The sequence below is a fragment of the Rhineura floridana genome, chromosome 6, assembly GCF_030035675.1.
Source record: "Rhineura floridana isolate rRhiFlo1 chromosome 6, rRhiFlo1.hap2, whole genome shotgun sequence".
Lineage (NCBI taxonomy): Eukaryota > Metazoa > Chordata > Lepidosauria > Squamata > Rhineuridae > Rhineura > Rhineura floridana.
In genome coordinates this window covers 151,598,484-151,612,365 of record NC_084485.1, presented here as the reverse complement: position 1 = coordinate 151,612,365, position 13,882 = coordinate 151,598,484, and the positions used below count along the sequence as shown (strand labels likewise).

The following is a 13,882-nucleotide window of genomic DNA, read 5'->3' as shown; positions in this document are numbered from 1 at the left end:
AAGGCTAAATTGGTTTGCTTGGGAGTAAGCTTCATTGATCACAGTGGGGCTTGCTTATGAGTAAACATGCAAATGATTGGGTTGCACGATACTATAGCATATTTATCTTTATAAAATAGGTTATTAATTTCTTTCTTTGGCTGGATTGTATGAGAGAAGGCATGCAAGGCTGTTTCAACAAATGAGCTTCTAAAACCACAATACGCTTTTTAAAAAATTCCTTGACAAAAATAGACTTTAAATGGGGAAGGGCTGTAGCTCACTGGCAGATCATCTGCTTTGAATGCAGAAGGCCCCGGGTTCAATCCCCAGTATCTTCAGGTAGAGCTGAGAGACATTTCTGCCCGAAACCCTGAACAGCCGCTGCCAGTCAGTGTAGACAATATTGAGCAAAATGGACCCAAGGTATAAGGCAGTTTCCTGTCTTCCCATTTAAATTCCTAGACTTGATTTGAAGTCTGTGACCTAAAAAAGCCTATCAGTCATGTTGGGTGGTTTAATGGAGACTTGACAAAACTCCTAATTTTGCTGTCTATATGAAATTACAAAAATGCAGGTTGTGAAGTACGTGCAAGCTACAATAGGCTGGTGAATGGGGGGGGGGTAATTATTTTGTGGAAGGCCAATAGGCAATTTTGAGGCTACACAAGCGTGTAAAAGCACTGGTTAATCTATGTGAGCTGGTGAATCAAATAGGGAGGAATCTGTCCATGAGGACTGAGCTGAGAAGGTGAAACTTCCATACAACATCATGAGTTTTTTTCTTCTTCATTGCAGAAGCTTTCTGAGTCAGTTATGTAGGCCCCAAGGAGTGTCAATTGTACAATCTTAGAAGAGGGCTTGCCTGTGGGGGCATGGCGTGACTCATGAAGGGATCCTGCACTTCTAAATTTGCCACTACACTACTGTGTGGCCCTGTCCACCAAGGCCAATATCCAATGACTAGAGCTTGCACCCATAACAAGAACTTGTTCACACGGAGCAGAAAGTATTTTACTGATGAAGAGGCTTGAGATTACTACAGGCCTGTTTTGAACATTATTTATAAAAGTATATACCAGGGCAGTGTACAGTATTAAAATATAAATAATTAAAAACAGCACAAAACCACTATTAAAAGGACAGGCCAGCCGAACAACTTCAAACAGCTGCATAGGCATGTCAGCATAAAAAAGTCTTCAAGAGACACCTGAAAGGCAAAAGCAAGGATAATTACTGAATCTCTTCCTAGAAGTGTTCTACAGCATGGGTCTGGCAACACTAAATGCCCGACTTCTAGTTGAGACCTGTTAGGCCTTTGTAACACAGGGGACAACTAACACAGCTCCTCCAGATGATCTCAGTGAATGAGCGAAGGTATAAGGGCTCAGGGGGTACTTAAGATATGCTGGACCCAAATTGTTTGGGGCTTTGTATATCATCGCAAGAGTCTTGAACCTGCCTCCGTAGCATATGGGCAGTCAGAGCAGATGTTTCAGCAGACATGCCACATACTGTCAGCCGTCTGTCCCATGAGCTGCTACAATCAATGATAACTGGAGCTTCCAGACCAGGCCCAATTCAGCCCCACATAAAGCGCATTACAGTTATGGGAGTCCCGAGGTTACCAGTGTATGTACTACTGTGGCCAAGTTATCCTGCCATATGAGATGGTGGTAAAAAGGACTTCTAGCCACAGAAGTCACTTGGGCCTCTGATAACAGAGATGTATTCAGGAGTACCCCCAAGCTATGTACTTACCCCTTAAGAGGTAGTGCAAACCCATCCAGAATGAGCAATTGGCTTATTGGCTTATTGGCTTATTTTCCAGATATAATAACTACCAACCACAGAGTCTCCATCTTCCCAAGACTCAAACTCAATTAACTGGCTCTCATCCAATCCATCACAGAATTCAAACACTGGTCCAGGGTTTGCACAGCCACTCCCAATTCAGATGTTAAAGAGAAACAGAGCTGTGTGTCATCAGCATACTGACAACATCATATTCCCAAACTCCTAATAACCACTTCCAACAGCTTCATATAGATGTTAAATAATATTGGGGACAAAATGGTGCCTGTGATGTTCCTGTATGTGAATGTAATGCAAATATGGTAAGTGCAGGTTTATTATAGGAAATATGGTAAGTGGAATGAGTGAGAAGGGGGAGTACATGGGCTGTAGAATGCTGGATGATGATTGGCTGTGTGTTTGAATGGCTGAAGGCATAAATGAGAGGATGACAGTTGAGTCGGGGTGGGGGTTGGACAGGGTGGTTGTGGACAGGGTGGTTGATGTGGAGAGTAAGAGGTGGCTGTTGAGAGATTGTATTGGGAGTTCTGAGGCAAATAGTAGGAATTAGGAACATAAGAGAAACATATATGAAACCATATGCTTGTCAATGAAATCTATACGTAATCTTGTTATTCTTAGTGTTATCAATAAATATTTTCTTGGTTTACTTAAAGCCTGATTCCTCAGCTGGGGGGCACAGACCAGGGGGGAGGCAGAGTAACCAAGGCTGAAGAAGAAATAGTATCGAATGGTGGCAGCGGTGAAGGAAGAGATATTGTATCAACATCCAGTACCACAGAGCAACCCAGAGCTGTGAGCTTCATAGGCAAGAGGCTTCAGGGGGTATCAAAATAACCAGGAAGAGACTAAGGCACAGTGTAGAGGTTATAATGGATACACAGAGTGTTGGGTAGTGTGGCCTAGCAGGGGGATCTTTTGAGATCTATGCTAGAGCGGAGAGAGGTAAAAATAAACACGACGATCCTGACTGCTGGTAGCCATGAGTGAGAGCGACACAGGTGGTGCCAGGGAAGGACGTCACAGTGCCCTGCAGAACCACATAGACAAGTGCCAAGAGGACAAAGACCACTCTCCCCAATACTGTTCTATGGACTCTACTGCACTGGTAGGAACAGAGCTACTGTAATACAGTGACTCCAATACCCATCCCACAGTCAGTCCAGGAAGAAACCACGGTCAATGATATCAAAGTCCACTTAAATTCTCACACTCCCCCCTGACTTTCTCTCAATAAAAGGTCATCCACCAGGGTGACCAAACCTGATTCAGTCCTGAACCCAGACTGAAGTGGATCCAGGTAATCAGTGACATCCAGGAACATTTGCAGTTGCTCCACCCTTTATGTTATACTATTTATTGTACTAAAAGCATATCTAAAGATTACTTGGACAATGCTTAATATTACTGCTCAGTATTTCTATAATATATTTGGCAGGGGGGGTCCAGCAAACAGCTACACCACAGATATATGTGAGCTCTCCCCAGCTCCCATCTGAGAAACTTTCCAGGAGAAAAAAACACACAGAAGAAGTTGTGCGATTTTTCTTAGACAATCAGAAGGCTTAGAATAATTACGAGCCCATCTCTACCACACTTCTGTCCAAAAAAGCCATCCTCGCCAGCCTCTACGTCCACCACTTATTTCCCTTTCCTTACTTTTAATTGGCAAAAGTGACGACAGAGACGAACAGCAAGAGAAGAGACTGTTTCCCTTCCTTCCCTCCATCACTGTGATGCGATGAATAACAGTGTGCCAAGGCATGATGCAGCAGCCCTCAGGGGAACTATAACTCCCATGATCCTTTGAAGTCTAACCATGCAATTTCCATATAACTATAGAGATTTAAATGGCTTATTTGTGTGATAACCTGCAGCTCTAGTAGAAGGTGAAATTTTGTAGGTGAGCATTTCTAAGCTCACAGATGCCAAAGTGGAAGGACTAATCCTGCATGAAACTGCATACAATAATAAAACAAATCAGAAAGATTGGGTATACTCCTCAAAAGGTTTATAATGTGGTCATTAAAACAATAATACTTTCTACTCACTGCCTCTTTAATTTCACAAGAGAAGACATGAATCTGGAATTCATCCGTGCCAGAGAAGCTCTCAGTAAATGCAAAGCAGTCACTTTCCAAAGTTCCATTTCGCCCACGGACACAAAACAACACTTTGTAGATTGGGAAAGAAGCAATTTCTGTACTATTGGACTGATCTATTATTCTAAATGAGAAGAGGAAAAATGGAAAGGCTTTTGTAACTCAGCAAGCACCAAACAGAAAATTCTGCTTGCCACTTTTGAAACCCACAAAAAACTTCATTAATTTAAAATCAAGATGAATGTTCATTGTCATATAGGTATGGCCTCTCTTACATATCAATGGCCTCTTTTAATGTGGCGGGTCTTGCAAGACCTGTCTTTATCTGTACTGATCTGTTTTTAGATTTGTTGTTTCCATTGGGCTTGTTTGTTATAATTGGTTTAACCTTATTGTTGTAAGTCACTGTGGGTTGCCTTACAAGGAAAGCGACTAATTATTATTATTGTTGTTATTGTTATTATTATTATTATTATTAAACCTTCCCATGAACAAATCAGAACAAATGCTCAATAAAGACTGGACACCACTGCATAAGCTTTGTCAAGCAAACCAAGATGAATATTCAACAAAAAGGTTGTCTGGAGGAACCCAAGGTATCTTCTAAAGAAACCCACTGAAGAGAACATTTCAAGTTCCAATAATGCTCTTAAATGACTTTAAAGTAGAGATGGGGAACCATTGGCCCTCCATACGTAGCTGAACTACAACTCCCCTTATTCTTGGCGACTGGCCATGCTGTCTGGGGCTGATGGAAGTTCTCGTTCAGCAGCATCTGGGGGTCCAAGATTTCCCCACCCCAGCCTTAATAATTCTTGAACACAGGAACATGCTGAATTACAACTTAGCAAGAAGTCCAGTTCTGTCATCTGTGGCCTGAATTGATTTAATGGGTTTTTGCCTCATGGTAGGTGTTAACTTAGTAAGGCCAGATGAATGGTCATTGTGCTATTTTGCACACACTTAAGCTTTAGTACAATTGCCACAGACTTATTTTTTGCATTTAATTTCCCTCTGTCCTCATTGTTCTATTTTTCTTCTCTCTACACTCATGTGTTGGCAAATACGTACCTGCCAACTGTGGATACCACTTCATGCATGACTCTAAACCAAAGTTTGGTCCTCCAGATGTTGCTGAGCTATAACTCCCATCATCCCTGGCCATTGGACATGCTTGCTGGAACTGATGGGATTTGTAGTTCAGCAACTTCTGGAGGGCCAAAGGCTCCCCAACCCTGCTCTAGACCATGAAAGCTTATGCAATAATAGTACAAGACTGTTGCTTTCAAAATCATTAAATACATTTTACAATTTTATTCAAAAACCCAAGATGGCTACAACAGCAAGATCATAATCAATTTTTTAAAAATCTACCAGTAATAATCCTTGATAATGTTCACTTTGTATATTTTCCTACAGAAATGACTGGTATTCTGAAATTTCTATTACAGTCCTCATTAATTTCACTGGGAATCCTGTGTGCATTGAGAAAATGTTAGCTTTTTAGTATGTACAAATGTGGACTCACCCTCCCCACAAAAAAAAGAACCCTACATAGACGGAAGAAAAGAGGAAGGATGAAGAGAGAAATTCTCTCTCCTTTTATCCTTCGTCTCCCCCACCATGCTTCCCCACTACAATCACATTAAGGAGAGCTACACGCAAAACCAGCTTTCTCCACACTTATCATTTGCTGAATAAAGGAACTGGGGGTATAAATAAAATGCAGATAAAATAAGGATGCTGTCTGCATCATTTTCAATGTCTACATAACACTTCCAGTGAGTGGCACATGTGCAGATGGCTGGTGTGTGTCATGGGACAGAGCCACTCTCCCGACACTTGTGTCACTGCTGCTTACCTGAGCTGAGGCAAAGCGACAGCCAGGTTGGACTTGCACAAGTACACCAGAGCACTGGATTGGTGGAGGCCATCCCACTGGTACAACCAAAAGGCCCCAACTTTCCAATGACTCCACCAGGATAAGCAGTAGCAGTACTGGTGTCAGGATGGTGGTTGTGCCCCATCACACATACCGCTACTTCAAAGCAGCTTACTTGGATCGTGGCGCCTCAAGCCAGCTCTGCAAACAATTGGTGCAGCCCCTCTACTCAGAAGAACAATCTGGGCTCAGAGGAGATACGCTGCACCAGGTTGAACACCTTTCCTCTTCAGGTCCCAGGCTGGAAAACCACTTGTTAGGTTGAAGACAAAGTACTAGCATCTGCACACCACTCTCTGTGCCAACATTTATTTAGCCCTAGGCAGCTTGAGAGATTTTGGGGGTATAGGGGAAGCACAAGGTTTTCCTGCACACGTATTCAGGAATTTACTCTTGCCCACTTCCGAGGCATGTTTGGGCATCCAGTGTTCTCACACAAGAAATACTTATATTATTAATGGGGGAAGTATACAGGTAAAATGGATAGCATATCCAGTAATGTGTCACACAAGTATGAATGTATATTATAAGTTTAAATAGCAGTGGTAACTCACCTAACAGAACCATCTGGGATATTTGGAACATACAGAGTCACAGGGAAAGGTGAATGACTTGAGTTTTTCAGAGCGGCCATTGCACACAATGCCTCTGATTCACTACGAGGAGCAGAAACCTTTATACATCCAAGATATGTTAGTTTGTTGAACAATACGCTCTCCTCTTCTGAGGGTACAGTAGGTGAATATGGTCTCTGTGACAAAACTTCTGAAAGTGAATAAAATTCAACCATTACCCACAATCATCTTATTTCCTTGCCAAAGTCATTCATAGCTGCATATATCTTGACTAGTGTATTCAAGCTCTCCTTGAAGTCTCTTTAAAGGGTGCAGCTGGTCATGGTCATGGCTTATAAATGTCTGCATTGACTTCCAGAGCTGCTCAAGTACAAATTTAAAGTGCTGATTTATACCATAAAATAGCATGAGTTAACAATACCTTTAAAAAAAAAGAAAAAGGCATTCCTAATTTGTCATTTCTAACTTAAGATCCACCAAGTGTAACTCCATGCACCATTTTTAAATGGCAAAGAGATGTACTTCTTGGCTACAATGCAGTTACTGAACTTTCCTTTGGATGCTCAAAGGTCAAACTTTTGGTTATCATCTGTTTTAAAACTACACTGTTGCACACTTCTTCTAACCTCTTATTAAGGGTATACCTTACCTATGTTAAGTTGCTGCTTTTTCATATTATATAAGTCAGCCCACTTTGATTGGAGTACGCTAGGGCAAGTATACTTACAACAGCCTGCTACACCGAACACTGTTCATTTCAAGTATAAAAATGATAAAATTATATGAATATTCAAGAAGGAAACCAAAGTGAAAACTAATCAAAGTTTGTTACAAAACAAGGCATGATAGGGAGTTTCACTGTTCTTTAAGAAAAGCACAGGCTTCCCAACCACCATCCAATTTCCCCTTTCCCTCCCCCACATTTCTCCTATACAAAACATTTACGCTCGGACCTGTCGTGGGAGAATCAAGCAGGAGTTGCATAGAAGGCTGGCTGACAGAAGTATCTCCAAGTGACTGCCTGCAATCATCACTCAGCTCTACACAATCAGTACCGTGTTCCTGGACTTTATCAGAATCCCTTAGTATCTCTTCCATGGCTTTCTCCATTTGTTCATTTGTGTTTGGAAACATCTGAAAGAGGACAACAAGGACAGAGATTTTTGAATAAAATTATTCTGCGAAATTTTACATTGGGGTAGGAAACCTCCAGGCCATGAGCCAAACTTGGCCAGCCAGGTCTCCCCATTTGGGCCATGAGGCCATTTGGGGAAAGCCACACCCACGGGCTCCACACATAACATCATACATGACATCAGGTGTGGGACAGGTAAGGGCAGGATTTTAAAGAAACACAGAGAAGCTTAGAGTGGGCTCCCAATTGTTCCTTTGCTGGAGCAAAGTATACTCCCAGCTGCCCATCAGCCAATGGGTGGTGGGAGCACGCCTTGCTCAAGGAGGAAGAAGCAGATTCCATTTAATGGAAATTGCCTCTTGCTCCCAGCATGGCTTCTTTCCACATCCAACATATGAGGTGGAAAAGACCCTCATGGGGAGGCTTTTAAAACCCTTTGTGATCTTCTCTGCTGTTCTCCTTTGCAGTTCTAACATCGGGGGCTCAAAGGAGAAGTGCAGGGAGGATCACAAAGCCCTTTCCCATGCTCATCCTTCAACCTCCAATATTGCAGCTTGAAAGGGGGAGCTTGCGGCAAGCTTTACTACCTTTCCCATCCTTCCCCTTTAAATCTCTAATGTCAGGATTTTGACAGGTGGGCGGTTAGCTTACCTATCAATCATGTGATATTATAATGATGTTGTGTGATTGACAGGTGGACTGCCCTGCCCACCTGTCAAAGTTGGCCCATAGGGTGGGGTCAGATAAAGATCTGGTCCCCAAAGCTAAAAAGGTTCCTCATCCCTGTTTTACATAGTTAAATTAGACCCTTCACAATGCTGTTCACAGATAAAGGATACTTCTGAATTGCCAAAAACTGGAAATATAAATTTCATTTAATGTGGCTGAACCATGTATTCATATTCTCACATCATATCTAATCTTTACTCACATAATTATAACAATACAGTATACCAAAATGCAAATATCAAGCCTTTTGGTACTTCATTTCTTAAAAAGACAATGGCCTTGAAGCATGCATGCCATACCAACTGGCAAGTCAGAATGAGTTGCAAAAAGCTACGCTTACTTCTTCACATTTGTCTATGCTGTATGTAGCATTTTCTAATTAATTGAGGCCCATTTGTAGAACAGAATGCAACTCATGGGCAATGATAGAAGTGTGAAAACTGGTAAGAGTATCTTTTAATTAAAAATCAAGGAAATGTTACCATTAGCTGGAACTTCTCATCTTTTTCACACACACCCTCAGGGTTCTTATTAACCAGAACATATTCTTCCTGATTTACTACCAACACAGTTTCAGAAGAAAGACTGGCATTGTCAAATGAAGATCCAATGTCCATTTCAGAATTATGACCCCTTCTGCCACAAGAATAAAATGTAAAAATACCACTATCAGCTACTGTATTAGATCAAGTTATTACTACAACAACAAAAACTTCAATCAATATTACAAACTTACAACCAGTGCAACAGTTGCCAAAAAACAACTAATACCATACATAATTCCATAATGTTATCAAATAAATCCTCTCCCCCAATATGTCATGTATCTACGGCTCAATATATTACATGAAAACCAAACAGTAAGCAACTGAAACTTATGTGATGAAAAGAAATACAGAGAATTATCTCATAATTATAATATTGTCACCTCATAATATAAATATTTTAGGCAATGTACAACAAGTTGAAGGGTAAGTGAGATTGTTAAATGTATTTTCTGATATGTTTGTTGTTGCTGAAAGGCTGACCGCTGTCTCTTAAATTAGGAAGATATGTTTTGTATATTCATGTGTAGCATATTGTATCAAATACAATAGGTGGAATCCAATGCTGTGAATGCAGACTTCTGCTTATGCAATGGAACTTCACCTTCTTCTCTTCCCACCTATAGCCCCTTGCATGCTCCCCAAAACAGCTTTAGGGGTCCTCCAGGGCAGATTTTGAGAGCATACAGGGGAAAGGAGACGGTGAAGTTCCACTGTTCGAGTGGAACTCTGCTTCATTTGCACAATTACAGAATTATATACAACCCAATATGTGAAATTAAGGATATGCTTGCTGTACTGTTAAGGTTATATTTCAGATTTTAACTATGATATGGTTTTAATTTTTCTTGTTCTAATGGGATTGTGATTTGTGATTTTATATTGTAAAATTATAGAATACTACTTATGGAAAACAAAGAAAAAGGCTGAAATAGAATGGACCGTTGGTCTCACCTGAAAAGTGGTTTTCCCAGGTGTCATGCCATCAGGTGGGTTATAGAGCCACTTTCCCCAGGTAGCACGCCATAAAGTGGGATGTACCAAAGCACTCCCACTAGGGAGGGTCCACCCAGGCTGCCTAAATATGGCATACCATGTGTTAGAAAATGCGCCCCCCCAGGGAAAGTGTCTGTAAAAGCATAACAATATAACTTGCAGTGCAAAATAAACAAGTTAGGACAAGACTAAACAGTGGCCTCACATATGACCGCAACTGGAATGTTAGTGGATAGAGCAGTCAAGATGGCTGATGACCTTGTGCAGTGAAACATGATGTAATGAAACCCCAGTAACTTCAGGGACCCATATGCTAGAGAAGTGCAAGCCCTTAGCTAGCAGGACAAGATAGAAATTGAAACCTTTTCTCACAACAAGCAGGACAATATAGAAATTGAAACCTTTCCCCCCAAAGTTCTTGAATGGAAGAAGACAAATGGAGACTGAGGCCAATGAATGATCCGGGTACAAGCGAGGTAAACCTTGAGAGTCCCTTGCACATCTAATGAATGCCCAGCTTTCTCCAAAAGATAAGCTGGATTGGAATGAAACGGATTGCCACAAAATGACCAAAGCAAGCTCAGTAAAGGGTGTCCTGGCAGACAGAGTGCTAGGCTTCAGCCCCATCTTCAAACCTGGAAGGATGTACCCCCTGAGAAGAACACCGCTTGGAAGGAGTGAACCATGAACTCTGGTAAATCCAGATCCTGAAGGATAGGATGTATGCAATGACTGCACTGGAAAAAGACCCCCAACTTACTGCAACTTCAGGATGCTAGAAAGTTGCCCAGGACAGAAGACCAGCCTCGTTGGCAACCTCCTCGAATCCATGATGGACAGGCTGAAGTGAACTGAACACCATGGTCAGCGTGATCAGTACAAGATGGAAGAAACAGCTGAATGCAGTTACTGGATAGTCCGTCCAACCAGGAGTAAGGCGGCAAGGCGTAGAGCAGACTGTTTGGCCAAGGAGCCAGAAGGCATTGACTACCTCTACTTCCATCTCGTGAAGAAGCAGAGAAAGCTGAGTATTATGTATCAAGACAAACAGATCCAGAGACAGAGGACCGAGCCTACAATGCAACTGGCGGAAGACCTCAGTATGGAGTCTCCACTCCCATGGCATCACTTGTTGCCTGCTAAGCTGGACCACTTCAAAGTCCATGTTGCTGTTGGGATGTTCTGCCCTACAGAGGTGACACCCAGTCTAGGGGACTAGAAGAGTTGTGCCTGCTTGAAGACTTGTCAACTGAGTACCCCAAAAGAGAAAGAACCACAGCAGGAGCAGACAGAAATCTGTGCCATTTGTTAAGCTTGAGACCCAGCAAAATAATTTCACCAAGCAGTGTAACTTTCTTGCGAGAACACTATGCAACCAAACTGCACTAATTAGATTCAGGCAAGGCCAATGGTATGTTAAGATGGGACAAATCACACCAAAATGGTGGCAAACGTGTCCCATCAAAAATCAGCCTTCTCCAACACACCAGTCAATCACAAGACAGTCAACTTCAAGCAGACCGGTTTAGATGGTTCATTAGCCCCTGGAACGTTCAATCAAACTGGACTAGGATGCAAAACAGGACCTTGAAATGGCATGGTGGAATGCAGTGGAAGATGCCATGGTGGAGGAAACTCCAACCTTACTGTTCCCAACAAACAATGGCCACCTGGGCCAGAATGTGCTGATACACTACTATAGTGTGTACTTACCATATCCTTTCCATGCCCCAGCAGTAGAGGTAGAGGCTGGCAGGGAGCCATGTTGTGCCTGCCTAGAGAATGTTAGGGTACAGTAAGTATGTAAGATCCAATCTTTTGCAATGGATAGTTAAGACCTTGGATTCCTAACAAGGAACATGGAACCTGACAAATACAAGATGACTTGCTAGAAACCGACTAACACTGTGTCATATGGTTACCTGGTAAAATCCAAATTCCTATTTGAAAAAGAAACTGGTTGCATGATTAAATGGCTTGAAGCTAGAGTGTACCGCCTACAGGAGAAGGATTGAAATTAAAAGAAGAGAGTTTGCAGTAAACTCTGAAAGTTGACCTTGAAGAATTCCAAAATGAAAGAAACTGCTCTGTGACCACTGCCCACAGAAACCAGAAATCGGAATTCCTTGTGGAGCTTCTGGGAGAAGAAGAAGGACATTGCATCTCCATGGAGTTCCTTGCTATCCTGTAGTCGCACAGGGAGATAGCCAGCAGCTTGGGTAGCCTTACTATTACCTTAAGGCCACCTTATAGTTACACAGAGAGGGAGCCAGCAGCTTGGCTGGGTCCAAAAGGATCAGGCAAATACACGGAGGAAGGCCACCGGTGGCCACCCACCACAATGGTAATGTTCTGACTTCATGACAAGAGTAATATGCTTCAAAACAGTAGCCAGCCTGCTGCACTCATGTCCTGCCTCCAAGCCTCCCCTGGACATATTGGGCGGCTGGAGAATCAGCCACGGGAAATAAGTACCCAGTGACCTGTTTTGACTAAGTACCTGTACAATGTACACCAAAGAATGTGGGTAACCAAACATCCTAAATGCCTCGTAGCAGCCAGAAAGGGAATTATATTCCAGGAAGTCGCAGACCAGTACCATGGAAAGAGCACCTGAAGAGTGCCAGTAATATCAAACTTAATATTAAACAGCTGTATGAATGGACAAAAAAGAATAAGAGACCTGGGAACCTGTTTACTGAAAAAAGGTATCTATGTATCTTCTTATTCTATTAAAAATATCCTCAAACCCTTCCAAAAGACTACCTGCCAAAACAAAGAGTAAAATCAGAATATGCTTACATTTAGAGCTTTTTATTATCATCACTGAAATGCCTAATTGCAGGAAGGGAAGCAGAATATCACCTCGATACATATATGCCAATGTGTGTATCCTTGAGCCAAGTCACACAAATTGAACAGCGAAGTAAGCCTTAGCAAGACTAAATTGCTTTGACAATTTTAATATGGAACTTTAAATTGTTGTAAGTCACCCAGGAACCTGCTGGTGAAGGATAACTGAGCAACTACCACCTTAATAGGCAGAACAGAAAACCTCATGTAATTTGAAAAAGCTTAATTTACATTATCCTGCCTAGCTACATGTACTCAGCAGGATAATTATACAATCCTCCTCCAGGGGACCCTTAAAGCTCCTAAGATAGTTATTGGATAAATCTAAATATTTATTCAGACAGTTATGAAGGGCTGCAGCTGTTCAGAGGAGCAAACTGGAGTTTTGATCTAAAGCTCATGAGGCAATTCATATGCCTACCCAACACTGAGGCCCTCTAGAGGAGCCACCATTCTACTGTTGCCTCTGGAAACAGCTTGCTGCTGTTCAGGCCTTGGGAGAAAGAGAATCAAGTCTCTTAGAAGAATAGAACCTACTGTTCTAGTGCCTCCAGTAAAAAATGGCAGGAAACCTCCTCAGCAGAGGACTATGCCACAACTGTGCCCAAGGGTTCTGAGGAAAAAAGCTAACTGCCATTCCAGTCACTGGACAGGCTAGGACAAATTGCAAAGATAGGTACCATAGGTTGAGAGGAGAACCCCTCAAATATTTCCTCTGAAGCACAGTGGAGAGTGACAAAGCACTGCACTTTCTCTCAAACATAAACAGCATCCTCAACCAAACGCTGCCACTCTGGTGCAATATCTGAGGAGGTATACTCGGAAGGCCCCAGCTTGGATGTCTTGTGCTTCCTTACCTGAGGGCCTGAGGTGACCAAAGTGACCAAGGACTGAGAAGATGATGGTGGTGCTATCTCGCAGGGTTTTACGTTGCAGGGCTGCTCATTAACATGGTATATGCGACACTGTAGAGCAGTGGTTCTCAAACTTTTTTTGTTCGCTTCGCACTGTAAAACATATAAAAAATTTCTGGCGCACTTTGTGTACAAAATTAAAAATATATTAATATATTTTAAACTATGAATCAAATGTTCTCTCTTATGAGAGGGCAAATTCGGAAAGTACAAGTCCAGCTAGCTCCCCCTCCTATTCTTTTTGACTGAATTTTCTTGGGAGGCCTGATCAAGCAACTGTGCCGTCTGGAAATGCTG

At 42.1% G+C, this 13,882-nt stretch overlaps 1 protein-coding gene across 19 annotated transcripts in view; it reads right to left on the bottom strand.

Moving 5' to 3' along the window:
- Window positions 1-13,882, bottom strand: part of RABGAP1L (RAB GTPase activating protein 1 like) — a 371,757-nt gene that overhangs the window by 308,189 nt on the left and 49,686 nt on the right. For 9 of the 19 annotated variants that reach the window (XM_061634135.1, XM_061634123.1, XM_061634128.1 and 6 more), the window contains exons 2-5: window positions 13,529-13,678; window positions 7,367-7,547; window positions 6,393-6,603; window positions 3,846-4,020 (exon numbers count right to left, since the gene is read on the bottom strand). The exons of 1 other annotated variant lie outside the window; for it this stretch is intronic. In XM_061634135.1, coding sequence (XP_061490119.1) covers window positions 3,846-4,020; window positions 6,393-6,603; window positions 7,367-7,547 — 567 coding nt within the window. In that variant the 5' untranslated portion in view covers window positions 13,529-13,678. Of the gene's footprint in view, window positions 1-3,845; window positions 4,021-6,392; window positions 6,604-7,366; window positions 7,548-8,759; window positions 8,914-13,528; window positions 13,679-13,882 lie in introns of all 19 variants that reach the window. 9 more of the 19 variants (XM_061634131.1, XM_061634130.1, XM_061634132.1 and 6 more) reach the window with 3 other exon arrangements.